The following is an 18,221-nucleotide window of genomic DNA, read 5'->3' as shown; positions in this document are numbered from 1 at the left end:
GGGAGCTGGCTCTGCCGCAGACGTTGGCCCGGCTGAGGCGCAGGGGCTGGCTGGCAGGGCCGGGCAGGCTGCAGAAATGCAGGTGGCACAGCCTGTGCCCGGGAGGAGCAGGGAGGCAGCGGCTGATGAAGATATCCAAGCGCTGCGGTGCCCGGCGGATTGCACCGGCACACGTTCCCGGTCCCCTTCCTCCAAAGCAGCTGCTCTGCGCTCACCGCAGCAAAGCTCCTGCATTTTCCACCCGTGTGGTGGGTGCTGTATGAACAGGGATGCTGAGCCGAGTTTGTCCAAGCTGCCGTCGTCACTTCATGTGACAGGCGTGCGCGTACACATTCCTGATCCAGCCAGCGTCCCTGCAAACCCACCGCTCTCCTCGCCTTCAACAGGAATGCACTAATTACCCTGACAACACAGTAGAAGTGCTAGCAGGTGCAGCTATCACCATTATAAGCTGCCATTTATGTGTGTTTTCATTTCTACAGCTTCTTGCCATTAAAAGCCCATAATTAAGATAATTAGAACAAAGACATTTGCCTTGTAATCAGCATATATTTCAAAAAGATATTTTAATTCACAGGCGAAAGTTGTTAACTTATTGTTTAAATAATGTTATATATATTAACAGTATGCTAGTGGTGCCAGGGAAATGATTATAGATCCCACTCATTTAGGGTATTTATGGTATTAATTTCTTTTTTAATCCCTTTCAATTTGATGAACACACATCAAACCTCCAGGAAACGCCAGAGTAGATTTCAGATGGTCCCTGGTCCCCAGGTAAGCCAGGACTGCGCTGTGGGGAGCAGCGCTGTGCCGCGTCAAAGCACTGCATTTGTGGTGGCTGGGGTCGCCCTTGCAGGGGCCGTGAGAAGGGTCTTTACAGAGGTACAGCTGGGTCAAGGCACTGCGGTGATATCCTACAGCATGAGCTTCGGTAGCCTCAAATCTCTCCAAAATGCTAGAGAGAGAAATTCTGGCGCTGGGAATTGATTTCTCACTTTACCGGTGTCAGAGGCTGTTCAAAATAGCTGCTGTCAGCATCCAAGAGTTAACACGTGCTGGCACGCCGGCGACGGGGTGGGAGGCGGGAAGGGGCTGGCTGCCCGTCCTGCCTTTGTCTTCCCCTGCTGAAGGAACCGGAGCGTCCCGCAGTGTTTCCCACACCACGCTCCATCCCCAGCGCCCAGGGCCAGCCCCGCAGGCAGCTGCCCCCGCCCTGCCTCCAGCCTTGTGCTTGCAAAGGCGTCCTGCCCAAGTGTGCCTCCGTCCCGCTGGACGGGGCCGTGCAAAACAGGCGGCATTGCCTGGCAGGCTTTGCCACGCTCCTCCTCTAGACCCAGAAACTGCATTTTTCCCCCAGCAGCATCTTTGCGGAGGTTTTTTGAAGTGACGTTGTCCCCGTGAAGGTTGGTGTCACCCCAGCAGTGGATGCACAGAGCCACCTGCCTGGGAGGCGCCTGCGGCCGGGCTCCTGCCGGGAAGGGGAGGGATGGCGTCACAACGTCCCTGTGCCAGCTGCCGGGTACCGAGTGTCCGCTCCTGTTCACCTGACAGTGATATATAACACAATGCACCTACCCTCAAGGGCTCTCTGCAGCTAGCAGCCCTTCATTTCCCAGGTTTAAAAATAGCTACAGGCATTATAAACAACCTTGCGTGGAACATGGCTTAAAACTTGTTTTTCATCCTATCTGTGCTCCTTGTGGGAATGAACGCTCTTATCTCCTCCTGTCTGCGCTTGGTTTACTGCTCTGTGCAGGAGGAACATGAACAATACGGCACATCCAGCACCCGGCCTCGCGTAAAGGAAATGATCTATTTATTTCTTTCTGCTTCTACGATGCTCCAAGTTCTTCAGGGGCCCCGAGATGAAGCAGCAGCTCAGCAGCCACCAGAGAATCGCTTGGAGCCTGTTACCTACCAGGCAGTAGCTTTCAAAAAAATCTGCTTACAGAGGACAGACTTTGGCTCTGTCTCAAGAGCTCCTTCCACATCCAAGGTCTGTCTGGCAGCCTCCACGTTAATAAACACTTGCACATTAGCAGTTGTGAAGTTTTTATCCTCTGCTAAAAAGGTATGAATTATGCAGCAGGGAAGTACATGAGTTAGTGGTGTATAAATCGTTCAGCGGCACCAGCGCCGGCTCGCCCGCAGGTATGCCGTGCAGAGCTGTAACGAACCCCGGCGTGCTCCTGCCTCTCCCAGCCCAACTCCGGCTGCCTGCAAGTCGGCGCACGGGCTCCTGCTCCGGTTTGGTGCCTCCCAGTTCCCAGGCCTGTGAAGTCTGTGGGCATGTCTGGCTCTGCTCTCCGCTGGGAAGGGCACGGCTGCCCCGCGGCTCCGCGCCCCTGCGGAGCGCAGGTGCTGCCGGGCGCGGGCCCTACCCTTGCCGTGCCACTCGGCCTCGCTGCGCCTGCTCGCAGGGTTTTCCCCAGCGAGGGGTAAATTATGAAATCCAGAGTCACACGATTTTGCTGTAATAAGGCATTTTCTGTAATGCTTCAGTTGCCTTCATTTCATCACCGCACATGAAAGCTTCTCCAGTGATGGCTTTAAGCCTGGAAATAGGTTTTGTGTTCGAGGGCTTGCCTGCGCACTGCGCGCTGGCACGTTCCTGCAGGCGCTCACCCACGTGCTACAGCTATCAGTAGCACTGCCTTCCCAACCTTGTTTCTTAAATCAGCTGCTATTTAGGCTTTGTTTAAAGCTCTCTGCAATAACCTGAATGTTGCGGTGTAAAGGCTTCTTATTTATTATTTGGCAGACAGTTGGAGTCTGTTAAAAGTCCAGTTGCAAATGAGATATGGGAAGACTGGGCTCTTTGCAGATGCCTTCCTCCTCAACAGATGAGACAGGAGCGGGAGAGAGGACTCCCGCGCCCCGAGGCACTGACCCAGGCCGGAGGGACGACAATTAACCAAATTAACTTCAGTAGCATTCAGGGCTGTGCCCCATCTCCCAGGTCCTGTTACACTGCTCACACCCACACTACTCTCCTGCTTTATGCACCCAGTAAATCCTGAAAGATTTGCTTGCTTTCTTTCCTTCCCTTTTTTCACATACAGCCTCTAACCAGCCACCTGCCTGGCTACTGCTCTATAAGGGATTTTTACTGGTGTGATGTATATTTTTGAATTTTCCACTCCTTAGAAGAAATCTTCCCATGAAATAATTCAGGAGTGGAAGAGACGGTGAGGAAACTGCTGCTGTAGCAGTACTGGCCTGGCCACTGTCTCCAGGCTCCTGTGGGCTGAAGGAAAGCTACAAATGAGCAACAGGCAAACAGTTTTACATAGTTTTATTTTCCTCTAGCACCACTATGATCTATGAGCTGTAACAGGCAGATCTTTCCAAAGCAGCTGTAATAACTCACAAATATTTATGATGCTTAATCCCGAGGCAGCAATGGTGCAGAGGCAATAATACCCGATGCAGTTTCGATGCACTGGGCTTGCGTCCCTGGCATGGCCAGGACAGGTCTGTTCCTTGTCCTGCACAGGGCACCCTCCTGCTTTCCTGCTCCTTGTCCTTCTCCTTCCTACAGCTGCTAAGCACGTGTGGCGGTGGTTGGAGTAAGACCACGCGTGTGAGAGCAAGAGCAAGCATGGGCCGGGCAGGAGGAACGCCCTGGGGGACACTGGCAGGTCCCCAAATCGCTGCCTGAAGATGGGCAAGGAGAGCAGCTGCCCTTGCGGAGGGCTCCTTGAGCACTGCTGCGACCCAGCTGGTGGGCTGGGTTGTTCATTCCTGGTCTCCAACCAAGGTGATACGAGAGCAAGGCGCCAGCTTTCTTGCATCCCAACAGGATCTGCAGCTTTCGTCTTGCTTCTCCTCTGGTCCTGGCGAAACACTGCCTTCAGCAGCAAGGGAGGCCCCGTGCATGGCCAGGGTGTCTGCACCACCTGGGTAAGGGGGACAGAGGTGTCGGTGCATCCAGGGGTGGGGGGGTCCCTCGCAAGGGCTTCTCGGAATCTGATGCCTGCACCCGGGTGCTCTCGCAGCCCTGGGCCCTGCAGCTCCCGTGCTGCTACAGAGCATCGGCTGTGCATCAGTTAGGCAGAGCAGCAGGGCGACGCAGGTCCTCCTCCCGTGTAAGAAAATGAGCCTTGACTCCGCACTGTCAGCTGAGGCTGAAGCGTCTTTGTTGAGATGGCAATTGAGCAGCAGTGGTGTGGAAGTGACGAGGACGCTTCGGTAACCAGTCCTTTCTGGTTACCAAATGAGTATTCAGTTTGGAAAGCACTTTAAGGGTTTTCACTATGTCACCGGCGTGTGCATCGTGCCCCTTTCCTCTGCTGGTCTCCATAAATACAGCATGGGCCCGTTTGTAAGAGCAGTTAGCTGAACAGCAAGTTCCTCTTCTTCTGCCTCCTTTTACCTGAAGTCATTCCCGGGAGTTCGTGCCAGTGCCAGCAGCGCTGCCTCTCACTTTATGTGCTTCCCACAGTTACTGCACAGGGCTTTCAAGAGCCAAGCCTTAGCAGTAAAGAGCCTTGTCTATTTTGGGGTGGCTGAAGCCCTCTCCCAGGCAGAGGCTCTGTCCCTGACAGCCGGGCTGCCAGGTAACGGACAAGATGCTCTGCTCATCCCATCTCACTCAGGCTTGTCTCCCACAAAACAAGCCACCGCTGGCTGTTGCTCCCCCTTAGCCTGCTATCTCCCAGCCAGGAGGCTGCGCTCTGGGAAAAAACCCACTGTTGTGTTTTCCTGTGCAAGCCAACCCTCTGAACCTGATTCATGGCACCAGGCAGCATTTGACGTGAACCTGCAGTTAATTACATGTTCTTGCTAAAAATAATTGAGTAGCCCAAGTTCTGATCGCTGTAATTGCATCCTAATGAATTTATGTGTCAACTTGTTACGTGCAACTTCAGTGTGTTCTGTAAATACCAAATTAAGTTCATCGTTCAGTCTCCAGGCACCCGGAGCACAGGTACTCTGCAGACAACTTCACGAGCCGAGAAGGATGCAGAGCAGTCGCCGCTGTCCCTGCTCCTCGGCAGCGCTCCAGCCCCAGGCCGGGCACAGCCGCCTCGCCGAACAAACCCAGAGCAGCGGTGCAAACGTGCGGGAAGTATAAACAGCACAACAGCTCAGGGCGGCCGCGCTGAGACGGCTCAGGGTCCTCGCTGTGGGCTCGTCCTTGTCCCCAGTGCTCAGCCGAGAGGAGGGCTCAATGCCAGACCTCGCCAGGGACAGATTTGGGCTCCGCTGGGCAAACAGCGGAACGCGGGCTCCAGTCACAGCCCCGCGCTGGGCGCACTCTGCCGCCTGCCCCGGCTGCTAACAGCTACCGGCTGCTAGCAAAACGCTGCTGGTGCTCTGCCGGCACGTGGAAGTGGTTCCCAAGCTACAAAAGCAGAAATTAACCCAGAGAACAGAAATGTGTAATCTTGTTGGCTTCAGTGAGACTTACAAGCAAATAGTGCCATTCATTATTAATTGTTATGATTGAACAAGACCAAAATCCCTACCTGTGCTCATGAAGGAAAGAGAAGCTTCAGCAAAAGTTACCGAAACGATGCCGTGCTCCCATAATGGCTCTTTACAGAACATAGCTTATTGTCATTGTTTTTCATGTTTGCTACCAAGATACCAGCTACAGCTCTCCTACAAAGCTGTGCATGTTAGTTAACCTCATTAAATCCTAAAGGATTAGTCAGCTGTTCCTCAACCACAGAACTGTTAGGAAACATCTAAAGCTCAAAGTTATGTGGCTTGGAAAGTGATTTTCTAATATGCAAACTTCAAAGGAATTTTGAAATCCTGCAGCGTAAGGGAGACAGACTAACATTAATCCACTGGAGTGCTGCTTAATGGCCTGTTTAATTTTTGTCTTGCTAGGTCTGTATAAGCAGCTGCACATGAAGGCTGCCTTGCGATAAGCAGGGCTTCAGCTTCACCTCTGGGCACCGCGTCCCCCGTGTACCGCCCCGCGCATCACACACGCTGTCCTCTCCCCCATGGATGACAGCGTGCACAGGTACCAGGGGCCGTGCGGCTCTGGCCTCTCGTAGGCACGCACGGACACAGACCCACCTGGGGAAGGTTTCCCCCGGGCCCACTGGTGGGTGATGGGGAGCATGGGGAGCCTGTGCCTGGCCAGCCTGGTCCCTGTCGCGGCTGCAGAGAGGCTGGCTCGCAGTCGGAGCGGGCGCATGTTCCGCTCAGCAACGATTGCGTGCTGCCAGTGCCGGAGAGCGCCCGGGGTCCGCGGGGAGCCGTGCCGGGACAGGCAGCCTGCACCTCCCGAGCCCACCCCGATCCCCTGCGCCGGGGCCGCTCCTCCCGCTGCCCGTGCAGTGTATGGCATTGGGAACCCATCATCGTGCAGGCTGTGTGGGGACTGCCCTAACTCAAATAAATAACGTTATTAACTGTGAAGTAATGAAGGAATTAAACACACTGCATTTTGAGAGCACAAAGCACCAAAATCCACAAATTAATTAAGCTTCACAGCCCCCCTGTGAGACGCAAAGGTAATTGCTATGTTCGCAGTGCATGTGGAAAAAGAGAGAAAGGGATTTGTTGTGGTGGTAGAGCCTCTGTAATGTAAGAGCAGAAGCACAAGTGGCATTTCAGCCCCGAGAAGCCCCTCCTGCCCCACCTACGTCTCCTGGGGGTGACAGGGAGCTGGAAGAGGGCGGCTTGCGCGCTCCTGTGCTGTGCCAAGCTGGGACAGGTATCCCTGGCTCTGGCCCCATCCTGCTGCCTCTCCCCGCCAAGCCCCGCAGGGCCGGGGCAGAGCTGCTGCTTCCCGCTCTGCCCCTATGGCGTTGGCCACGCTCTGCTGGGGCGCTTGGCCACGGCACAGCGAATCCTGGGTTCCCTGCTTGTAAGTGTCGGAGGATGTCGGTGTTATGGAGACAGCCAGCAGTGGCAGCCAGCGAGCCAGGCTGAATAATGTATTTGCTGGTATGTTATCAGCTGAGAAACCTGTTAGTAATAAAAATACATGAGAAGAAGCAAGAGGACATGAATGTTTAATTGGATGAGGGCATCCTCTAGGATACCCACATCTCTGCCACTTAGGCTGGCCCAGCATGAGTGGAGAGGAGCGCTCCCCGGGCGTCAGACGCGCCGAAACGCTGCCGAAAGGCAGCGTTTCGGCGCGTCTGACGCCCGGGGAGCTAGGCAGCATTTCGGCAGATCTCCTCTCCGGCACGCAGCCCTCGCAGCATCTCCGAGGCACGGCTTTGCAGCCTTGCGGCGCCCGCACCGCCTCGCCAGCGCGCTCCTTGGCTTTGCGCCTTTGGTGAGTCTCCGCAGCGCTTCTGTGCGTCCTTGCTACATCTTATTTCATTCACCTGAAAATGAAAGGGGCACCGTGTCATGGTCTGGAGACCACCAAAAGACCCTGGCAGTTGGACTCGATAATCTTAAAGGTCTGTTCCAACCTAAATGATTCTAAATGATTCTATGATTCCCGACCCTTATGTTGATAACAGTGCCCGAGCCTGCAGGGGCCATCTACCAACAGGTCACTCTCTTTTTTTCTTTTCTTGCTTAGTGAAGCCGGTTTTGAGGACTGACACTGAAAAATGGAGAACCGTGTGCTCTACCACACTGTCCTTCACAGTGAGGTCGAGCCAAGCTGGGGAAGCTGAGAACTGATATCTGTAAAACAGATCCATCAGCAAAGAAAGAAGAGTTCCTGCTTTCTGAGAGGGAAATTAATTTTGACATCTTAATTATAAGTCAGAGGAAAGGTTGGTGCTGGAATGGTGAGCTTTGAAGATTATTATATTGTCATTATTCATTAATGACTACAAAAGACACTAGCTCCAAATGATAATGGTAAAGTATAATGGGAAACCTATGAAGCTTCTATTATATCCCATTTACTCCAAAAGAGTCCTTTGCTATTAACTTGATAACAAAAAGCAGAAGTACTAATCAGGTTTTGGTCTACAGTGACATGCATTGCTGTATAAACACTGCCAGGAAAAAAAGAACCTAGAAAATCTGTCTCACTGTGTTTAGAGCAATAATCTTAAAACTGAATTAAAACAGATCAGGACTTCCAGAATTATGGATGTCGTAACGTAGTGGTGGTATTTTTGTCTGGACGATATGGCTGGGCATAGGGAGGAAGGGAGAAAAAGAATAACTTAGAGAAAGGTGTCTCGCCAGTGCTCTTCGAGGAACAGTGGCATTTGTAAATGGCCTCTCATTCTGAGGCTGCCTCTTAAACGTGCTGAAAACCATGGGGAAAGGGAGAAACCCAATCTAGGGACCGATCGCGGTGCAGTGGAAAGACGACTATTTCTCAGTTAGTGGATGCTCAGCATTGCACCTCACAGCAAGATTGCCATGGCAGCCACGGAAAATAAGGAGACCTTTATTGCTCGAGTGCGGAGAGGTCTGGGCAAACTGCAACAGCAGTCACTTACAGCCCCGCTCTGAGGGGCGGGAGGTGGCTGGGGACGGGGTCCCCTGGGTGCTGCCGGCAGCACCCGCTCGGCAGCTGGGTCCCCGAGAGCCCCGGAGCGCGGCAGCGAGCCGCTGTCCCCTTGCAGGGGGTTCTGCGGGGGGGCGAGCAGGCTTGTGCTCGAGTGGTGCTGGCCACCCGGGGTGGCAGCCTGGGACGGGCTTTGCTGGTGTAACCCTTGGGGTCCCTTTCCCACCACCTTGTGCTCTCACCATTTGCTGGGGAGCAAAACAGAGGGGCCAGAAATCTCTCTACAGATTTCCTCTGAACCCTGGGTATATTTTTTGCCAAGTTCTTCAGCTATAGCAGCAATATCCGGATGACCCCTCCCTTGGGGTGAAGTCTGTTCTGTCAGAGTGTGTTATTCGATTTCGTGTACTAAAATGTAAATGAACTTAAACTCGCTGTAAGAAGCTTAATTCAATATGAGCTGTAATTACTGCTGGGGCTGTAAAAAAAGCTTTCTTTAAAACTTTTATCAAAGTTATTTTGTGTTATTATTGCTTTCTGTGATGTGTCTGGATTTTCCAAACAGCAAATAATTTTGCACTTATCTTGGTTCCTTTGATAATGCTTTCTATGACAGATCTACTGAGACTCTAACTACATTATTAACATTAAAAAAGGAAGAATGGGGACAATCTTTTCTAAATAAGCCTTAAAAACCTTTGCATGCCATTGCTGCTGCTTAAATACTAGTCATGGAAAGACAAGAAATGTATTAATCATATAGCTTTGTACAGAGTAATGTAACCAGATATGAATTATCATGTTGCTAGGAATAACGAATGCAGCCATCCTTCTTCACCTGTGCATTTATTTGCTCAAATGAGGCTTTCTGAGATGTTAGTGCAGTTGGAAGAGATCCTCGAAGTGACAAAGCCAGCTACGTGTACAATAGCAGCAAAACAAAAGGCCAGTTGTGTTGGGCTGAAATCGCACCTCGGACACGGGGCGGCGACCCCTGGGGAAGGCGGACGCGCACACTGCAGCTCGCAGACGCAGGCAACCAGTTCTCCTTCCAAATGCAGGAGGGGCAGGAGATGAGTTTTTCTGGTCCCAACACTCCATTGCTCCTCCTTCATCCTATTTTCTAGAAATAAAGAAAATGGTTAGTGTGTTGCTGCAGCTCAAATCCCCTCTCGTCCCTGATGGCTCCTCTTTCAATAGGATCAGTGTAACTGGAGAGGGCAGGACAGCATCTCACCCCTCCGTCCCTGCTTCAAATCCACCTTCGTTGCTGTGATAGAAATAGTTTGTCTCTGAAAGACAAGAGCAGACTGTAGTATGGCCTGCAAGTAACTGAAGGACTCTCGGGGTTCCAGAAGGCAATGGCTTACAGGAGTGGGCATCTGCTCTCAGGAAAGTGGATTTTCCTTCTGTGTTCTCCAGGGAAGTTCGACTGTGTTTGGACACAGCGTGCCTGTAGTGCTGCTGCATGAATTTGGTCGGCTCCCCCTTGTTTCCCCAGCTGCTCACGCAGCCGATACCCAGTTAGGAGAGGGAAAGTGACTGGTGAAAAGGAGCAGGGGATTACATTTATCAGGCAGAGACTGGGATAGGCTTTTGGATGATGTCAGCTATCCCAAATCCCTGTGAACAGGGCTATAAAACTTGACAAGGCTGCTACAGATATTTCAGATCCTATTAAAGATGTAAAACCACTGACAGAGCTGAACCGCTTACAGGTGCTAACTCGGCTGCTGGTGAAGTAGGCTGACACCAGGGAGAGGGTTCAAGCAAGGGATTTTAGTGGGTGATGATCAGAAACACACCCCGATGGAGAGAAATAGCTGAATTGATGAACATGGTGAAACATCATCAAACCAACAGCTTCTGCTGTTTCAGATAAATGGTCTAAATAATGTACTAGAAGTAGTGTTCAAGCTGTAGTTGAATTTGATTTGTTTTAGGTAAGCTCTGAATAGTAAATATTTGCAACAGGTAATTCTGTTCCTATGAATGATTATGGATTCACAGACAAAAAGTCCTCCATCCAGTATGCAAGTAGACAAACAAACAAGCCTAGCTTGAAAGAGCAAGAAACCAATCCTTTTTCTCAATTCCTAAATTGTCTGGTTCAAGTCAAAAGGTTCAAGTTCTGAGCTGGCAGTAACCTCAACAACACAGCACACGGAAGTGCTGTAAGGAGTAAAGATTCGCCTCAATAAACCCAGCATGCAGCAGGCTTCGGAAGTGTTCAGCTCTGAGGGCACCCGCTGCAAACCGCCTGGTCTTTGCCGGTAAGTCTTGCATGCAGAGGAGAGTTGGCCTGTGACACCAGGGTTGCATCCTATTGTCAGCACAGCGATTGCCAGGTAACAAATTCAGGAGCAGCGATGCATCCTCTGCACGGACGCACGGGAAGGAGGAGAGGACTTCTGCTGTGGCAGAGTAAGGGCCTACGATCAAAGCCTTGTGGCTACTTGTGAGACAGTCCCAGTGCCTCAGCACGGCAAAGTGGGGACATCGCCCCTCAGTGATGCAGAAGGGAGAGCGCCAAACGGCGGGACCAGCGGAGATCAGGTCAGTTCTCAAAGAGCTGGGATGTGCGTTCGTTTCCCGAATGCGCCCTGACTGCAAACACCCAAATGACCTTTACAAGCAGTCGCCGCCACCACAGCCCCCTGCAAACGCTCCCCTGGCCCTGCTGCACTTGCGTCCCTGCTGCCCGAACCCCTCAGTCCTGCTTGCCTCCCCGAGCCACATCACAGCATGCCACTGGTTTTCTCCAGCCTTGATTTTTCTGCAGAGCACTAAGCTCTAGATCTGGACTTAAATGCTCCATTACTACTTTTAGGCTCTAAATCCAATACATAGACTTCAAACCCATGCTTAGCTGTGATTCTGGATGACTGCGTGACTCTCTCAGTTCACTGTTTGACTGGGCCTTTATCCCCACTTTGCATTCATCGGCATCTGCAGTGCTTGATCACATTGCATTGCAGGTGTTCCGTGTGCGTCCCAGAGCGAGCGGCTGAGGGGTATTTGCATAGGCTGCTTCTTTATTCACTTTGACAAGTCCTCTTAGTTCATCTTGTTAACTCTTCTACAGAAAGCTACAGCAGCAACCAATCGTGCTTGCAGCAGGCATACATGGAGCAATGTCTCTGCAGTTTCTTTTTTTTTATTCTGGAAGTTTTGACTCTTGAGGGTGAGCTGCAGAGGAAACAGCCAAGTAGATGAAAAGTGCTTGAGAGCATATGACTGTGTGCTCTGTACACATCTGTGTTACAACTGCTGATGGAAGTTATTTCCCCTCTTTCGGCAGTGCCTTGTTTGTTGTTCTCTCACCCCATTTATTTTTTTTTTTTGCCAGCTTGAGGATAACTAAACACTGCTGTCATTGTGCAAAGCAAGTACAACACAGGTCAGGAGCAGACTCATCAGTTGTCCAAGCTTTTAACCTGTTGGCAGGTGCTTGCGTCAAGCAAGCAAACCATTCGGTGTCTTTTTATTGTTTCATGTTCTCCACTGCAGGGATCTGCCTAGACACAGCCTGCTTCCACGGAGGTTTCTTTCGTTTTATGAGCATTAGTTTAAAGGAATTTGTGGTGTTTCAGGTATGAAATATTGTTGAATGTGCAGCTGGGAAGTTGAGGCATACAGAGGATCTGACTTGAATTAATTTACTGTAAAGGTTTGGTCAAAACACAGTAAATTCCCAGACCAGCGCTCCTGGTGTTTGAAAATTTTACATGATTATTTATGAGACATGCAATACCTATCATATGCAATGATCACTAGCTAATATCTGCGTTGCTCAAGGGTGGTTTTTTATTTGTGGAAGTGGGGCAGAGAGAGGAGAGGAGGACACTATGCTGCGTGAATGCTATTCTTGCCTCTCGTTTGCATGCCGTGGCGATGCGGGTATTAAATAGAGGCAGATTTACGGAGCAGCTTTGTATCGGTGAAGCATTCATTGATACTGATCTACAGCCTGCTGGGGCTGATACGTTTTCCGTTCCCGGGTGAGGAGTCCAGGCACCAGGGCTTAGTCAGTCCAGGTTGACACAGATCTCTATTAAGACGTGGGTTTATTCTCGAAGCTTTTTTGGAGCTTGACGAAATTCCCTGGTAAGAGCTGCTTGCATGGCAGCTTTTGCTCCTGTGCAAGTTAATTTATGACGTGTTTAAAAGTTTGCCTTCAGATAACTGTATCTTAGGGTCACACAATTTTCAAATAGACGGTCCTGGATGTGTCTGTCCACAGAATAGCAAGTGCCTGGCTTTGAACCACTCTTACCCAACCGTGATTTTTTTTTATGCTTCCTTAGAGGCACGTAGCTTACTGAATAATTTGTTACCCGTGTTTGAGATGAGTGCTTCTGTTAGGGAGGAAGGCTGTGCCTACTGCTCCTCCCTGGCAACTATTTTTGTTTTCAGTTAATGCAGTGCAGTCAACCATCGCCGCTGGTTCTCCCAAAAGATTTAACAGCATTGTGGTCAGGTAGCATTGTTGTGAGACAGCCGGAGCTCCTGTGTGCCCAGTCGCTGGGAGGGTAGGAAATGACACACTTGTACACATACAAATGTCTGCACATTGCTCTGTGCTGGTGCAACTTGCTTTCATTTCATCCTCGCTGAGGATGGAATTGTTCTTATTTTGTGTGTGTACGTGTTGCGTATTTTGCCTCTGTGTGGGTCTCTTCCCGTAAAGCACAGGACTGATGAACGGCACGTAGCACAGACCGTGGCATCGCAAGTGCTGGGCGCTAGGAGAAGGACTTTGAAGGAGTCCAAACATAACGCCACAATTCCCTTTCTTGTCCTCTCTGAGAAAGCGTGTCTTCACGCTCTAATTAAACAGCAGTCTGACATGTTTTTGCTGTTTTGATTGCCTTTCAACTTTGGCAGTGTGATAAACAAACTTTGCTTCCCTGCCTACCAAGAAGTTGCACTGCCTTGAAGCAGTTTCTTTCCTTAGTTCTGATGTGGCAGAGCTCAGCACCCTGTTTTCGTGGCATCTGTACACGTGCTGATGCCAAGAGCAGAGAGGGACGGCAGCTGTCATGGCACGATGGGTGATGAACCGGAGATGCTGGAGCACTGATGTCTCTTTGATGGCCCCTTTTTAGCTCGCTGAGGTTTCAAACGCTAGCGCTCAGTAACCACACAGCTCTTCACACCTCGGGAGGCTGGGGCTGGTGGCGGTGCAGAGCACGTTCCTTCTGATCACTGCGAGGTGGTGCAGACACCTCACGGGTCTGTGAGCTGCAGTGAGTAATCAGAAGGGAGGAAGGAAAACAGGACAAACGTACTCGTCGTCATGTGGCATAAATGAGAATTAAAATTGTCCGTCAGTTCCCCAGCAGTTTGTTGACGTTTCAAAGTTTGTTCCTGACAGAACAATAAAGCAGGTCCTGTGGGGTGAGGTGTGCTGCGTGGGTGGGCTACCCCAAAAGAGCACGGTGGCCTGGAGGGGCTGCCCCCACCTCCAGCAATGTCCACCCCTGCAGGGTGCGGCGACCCCGGCAGAGGTGACACCGGGGAGCCCAGGGCAGGGCCCCAAGGAGCCCTGCGGGCTGCGGCCACCGTCTGAGAGAGGCTTCACACATCTATGGGATTTGCACGTGGTGCCAGTGCATCCACAGCCTGGGGACTGAAGGGGAGGGAGGGGATTAGCAAATGATGCTGAGAAAATAAATATCTTCAACACCACTATTTACTCTCTCAGAATACAATGAGACTGAAAGGTAAACGTGCAGCTCCAGAAGAGGATTATCGTTCATACGATGTACAACTAACCTGCACAACTCACTGGCATCGTGGAGGTGGGGAGCTTCATAAAATTTACAAAGGATTAGGCAGCTTTTTTTGGCTTTCAAGTTTATATTGAAGCATACTGTTAAAGACAACAGGCCTTTCACTGAAGGAACAGCAGCTTCGTGACTTGCTTTTGTTATTAGCGTTATTAGCTAGCACGTCAAGCTCAGCATTTCTGAAGCTGCCCCCCATTTCAGGTGTGTAAACACAGGGGGGATCTCACTCTGAGGTTTCAAAGTCTCAGCCAGTGAAAAGACTGAGGTGCATTTTTGTGAGCTAAAGGGCGGACAAGCCTGCTGTTTAGGGGGATGGATAAACTGCTAACCCTGGAGCCAAAAGGACACTTTCCTCCTCCTTGAGATGCCCATGCTGTCCACATGATCGCGCGTATCCTCTGGAACATCTGGCACAGGCCACTGTCAGCGGCTCATAAATTACGGATCACGCCTGGTGTCACAATTCCTGCGTAAAATATTGACGGCTGGTCTTAAATAATGTGACAGTGTCCCTTTTAATGTCCAGATCGCGAACGCCACAAAGCGTTTGGCCTTCTTGCTTCCATTCTGCAAGGGAGAAAGAAAATTTATCTCTGGCAGTTTTTTCCATGCCTGTTGGCAGAGAGCCCAATGTACCTCAAATGGCACCGAGCACAATGAGCTAACCCTGCGCTGCTTGCAACTCCATTAATGCCGGAGGCATTACACCTCAGATGTATTGGGAGCATTTGGTTAATGTCCCCAGACGAGTTTAGATTACATTGTTTTACCCCAGCAAGCACGGCTTTATTATAAGATTGCCGTTCTTCTAACTTCTTTGGAAGCATTCGTGCTTTTTTGATAATAGCTACTGTATAAGTCATAGATTAACAGGCCTTAAAGGTAGAGGAATCTGTAAGAACTGGAGAATATCTGGTAGCAGCAGTTATTGGTATTTGTTAGGAGCAGGTTTCTTAGTGGTTTCTGTACTACGCAGAAATTAACCACTTGCTGCTATTTACCATTGCAAAACATTCTGTGTTGAAATGTGATACTTGTAATGCGCTCTGTTGTGCAAACTGAGGTGAGCACAGGGGCACAGCAATGGAAACAAAAATCCATTGTTTTACAGCTCAGCAAACATTCTTTGGACTCTGCAGATACCGGCCTCTTCATTTCCTCCTATGGAAAGGAAAGAAGTATTTGAGTTATGCGAAGTCACACCTCTTTATTTGCAAACAATGGCAATGCTACACCTTCTCGGGACTCAGATTTAATGCAGCCCCGCTGCTCAGCAAGGACTTCAGCCCATGGGGTGCAGCCGGAGCCTTCAAGACACTCCTAAACGTCAAAAAAAGATTTGCAGTGGAAATTCAGCCTCTGAGTAAGAGAAAAACAATTTAAGAGGACTGGGCAGAGAAATTTGCAATTTGAACCATAAAGCTTCCAAAGGATTAAGCTTTTACAGTGGCGACGTTGATTTTGAATGAACTTTCCCGTGGTTCATAGTTTTTGGTGTTTCATTTGTTAAACAGCTGTGCTATGCTCCCAAATGCCACGAGTTTCATAGTGTGTACCTGGCGTGTCATCCGTACCTGGCATGGGCTGATTGCTACGCTGAACTCTTTGACACACAGCTAAATAAGGAAGCTCGTGTGGAGAGCAAATGCACTGGGTTTGTGTTTTCCAGTTGAAAAAATGTCTTCACGGGTATACCTAAATTGTAGCCATCGTTTTGACCTCTGCTTCGGCCCGACGTGCTCCAGCCAGCTTTGAACCAACTGGCTCCAGCAATGGTGGCCGTGCGGAGAGCGGCGTTTTGCGCCTGTTCAGTTGTGCAGGCAGTAAATACAACTACGAAAGGCAGCTGGGAGAGAGGTGCCTGCACACCCCACCTCAGCACCGAGCAAAGGACGGTTTGAGGCACCGGGGCGATGCGGGGAGGTACCGGCAGAGCGGACGAGGGGAAGGCGGCCCTCCCTGCAGCCGGGGTTCTCTGAATGGCCGCCACACAGCACAGCCAGGCCGAGGGGGGCCCTGCCCGAGGAGGGATCCCGACTGACGGAGACCCTGGCTGAGGTGGGTGCTGACTTGAGGGGGGCTCCGGTCTGAGGGGAGATCCTGACTGAAGCAAGGTCCCGACTGACGAGAGGCCCTGACTGAGGTGGGCACTGACTGAATGGGGCTCCCGCCTGAGGTGGGATCTCGCCTGAGGGGAGATCCTGACTGAAGCGAGGTCCCCACTGACGGGAGACCCTGGCTGAGGTGGCGCTGACTGAGGGGGGCTGCTGGCTGAGGAGAGGTCCTGACTGACGGGAGACCCTGGCGGAGGGGCTGTTCCTGGCGAGGGGGCCACACCCGGCCCTGGCACGGCCCTGGCGGGGCCGGGGCCGAGGCGCCCAGGCTGGAGCTGGGGGCCGGTGGCCGCGCCGCCCGTGACGGCACAAGCCCCGCCCCGGGGGGGCCGGCGGCGCGGCGGCCGCACGGGGGGGGGGGCGGGGCCAGCGCGGCCGACAGGGCGTGGCGGGGCCGGGGGCGCGCGGCGGGGGCGTGGCCGGGCCCCGGGAGCGCGCGCGGCGGGGCGGGGCCGGGCGGGGCGGGGCGCCGCCGCGGCGGGGCGGCAGTCGGGCGGCAGCCGCGGCCGGGGCGGGAGCGGCGGCGGCGCGGCGCGGCGCGGGGCGGGCAGCGGCGCCCCGTGGTGCGGCATGTCCAAGACGCTGCGGAAGAAGCGGCACTGGCTGAGCAAGGTGCAGGAGTGCGTGGTGTCCTGGGGCGGCCCGGCGGGCCCCGACCCCGACCTCCTGCGCGGCGGCGCCGAGCGCGGCGAGTTCCCCTACCTGGCGGGCCGCCTGCCGCCGGGCGGCGAGGGCGCGCCGGGCCCCGCGCTGCTCTCGGGCAAGGCGCCGGCGCCGGGCGACGTGCTGCTGGAGGTGAACGGCACCCCCGTCAGCGGCCTCACGCACCGCGACACGCTGGCCGTCGTCCGGCACTTCAGGGAGCCCGTGCGCCTCAAGACCGTGCGCCCAGGTGAGCCGGCCGCCGCAGGCCGCGTCGCGCCCGCCGGACCCGCGGCCCGGCCCCGCCGTTGCCCGCGCCGCCGCCGAGCCGGCCGCGGGTAGGCCCAGCCGCGCCGGCGCCCTGCGGGGCGGCGGGAGGGCCGCGGCGGGGCCCGGGGGGCGGCGGGAGGGCTGGGAAAGTTTCACCGGCTCCCGGGAGGGCGCCTCCGCCGAACGGGGCGACCGGGGCGGGGAGGGGGGGACCCGCTGCAGCGGCGGGCGGCGCGGGGCCCCGCAGTCCCGCCCCGGCCCCGGGGAGGCGCTGGCGGGCGGCGTTCGCTCCCCCGGTCCGTCGGAGACCGCCGGCCTCGGCAGCGGGCTGGCCTCCGCGGGCCGCCGGCTCGGTCCCGCCGCCGGTGCCGCGGCCCGTCCCGGTGGCCTCACCCGGGGGAGCCGCTGTCCCGGCGGGGCGAGGGCCCGGTCCCCGGCGCTGCCGCCCCCTCTGCCTCTGCCCCCGCCGTGCCGGGCGGCAGCGCTGCCCGGCGGCCCCGGCACCCGGCCGTGGTGCGGGAGCCGCTGGGTTTCACGCCGCCGTGTTTCGGGTGTTTCGGGGGTGCGGGGCTCGGCGGGGCGGGCGGCGGTCGCCTTACGGGGCTGAGCGGAGGCTTCGGGTGGCTCCCCGGGGGTTCCCCGGCCGCCGGCGGTCCGTGTGCGAGGGCCCGCCGCTTGAAGAGGCGATATTTCATGTTTTTTTCATGGTATTTGTATGAACTGCTGCTCAGAGCCGGCGGAGGCTGGGAGCGCGGCTTGCGAGAATGCCATCGCTGCGTCCTCTTGGTTTCTAACTTGCCAAAGGCAAACACCGGGAACAAACTCTGGGTGTTCTTTTCCTGTGGATTTGGATTAATTTTGAGTACATTTTAATTAACTAATGATATCAGATCATTGTGGTAAACTCTTCTTTCTCAACATGCCTGTCAAATGTCAAGTTAATGCTGAATAGTGGCACCTGCAGTCACATGAGCTAATGATTCACAGTGTAACGAGCTTCAG

The 18,221-nt window shown here is 53.4% G+C and overlaps 1 protein-coding gene across 5 annotated transcripts in view; it reads left to right on the top strand.

Annotated features, from left to right (window-relative positions):
• Nucleotides 1-16,843: 16,843 nt before the first annotated feature.
• Nucleotides 16,844-18,221, top strand: part of MAGI3 (membrane associated guanylate kinase, WW and PDZ domain containing 3) — a 75,423-nt gene continuing 74,045 nt past the window's right edge. For all 5 annotated transcript variants that reach the window (XM_087761591.1, XM_087761592.1, XM_087761589.1 and 2 more), the window contains exon 1: nucleotides 16,844-17,199. In XM_087761591.1, the coding sequence (XP_087617717.1) occupies nucleotides 16,878-17,199 (322 nt within the window). In that variant the 5' untranslated portion in view covers nucleotides 16,844-16,877. The remainder of the gene's footprint in view (nucleotides 17,200-18,221) is intronic.

The sequence above is a fragment of the Nipponia nippon genome, unplaced genomic scaffold (genome assembly GCF_047370975.1).
Source record: "Nipponia nippon isolate SJK-2023a ecotype South Korea unplaced genomic scaffold, ASM4737097v1 scaffold_25, whole genome shotgun sequence".
NCBI lineage: Eukaryota > Metazoa > Chordata > Aves > Pelecaniformes > Threskiornithidae > Nipponia > Nipponia nippon.
The sequence above is the reverse complement of the archived record's forward strand: the minus strand, read 5'-3'. Positions and strand labels throughout refer to the sequence as shown.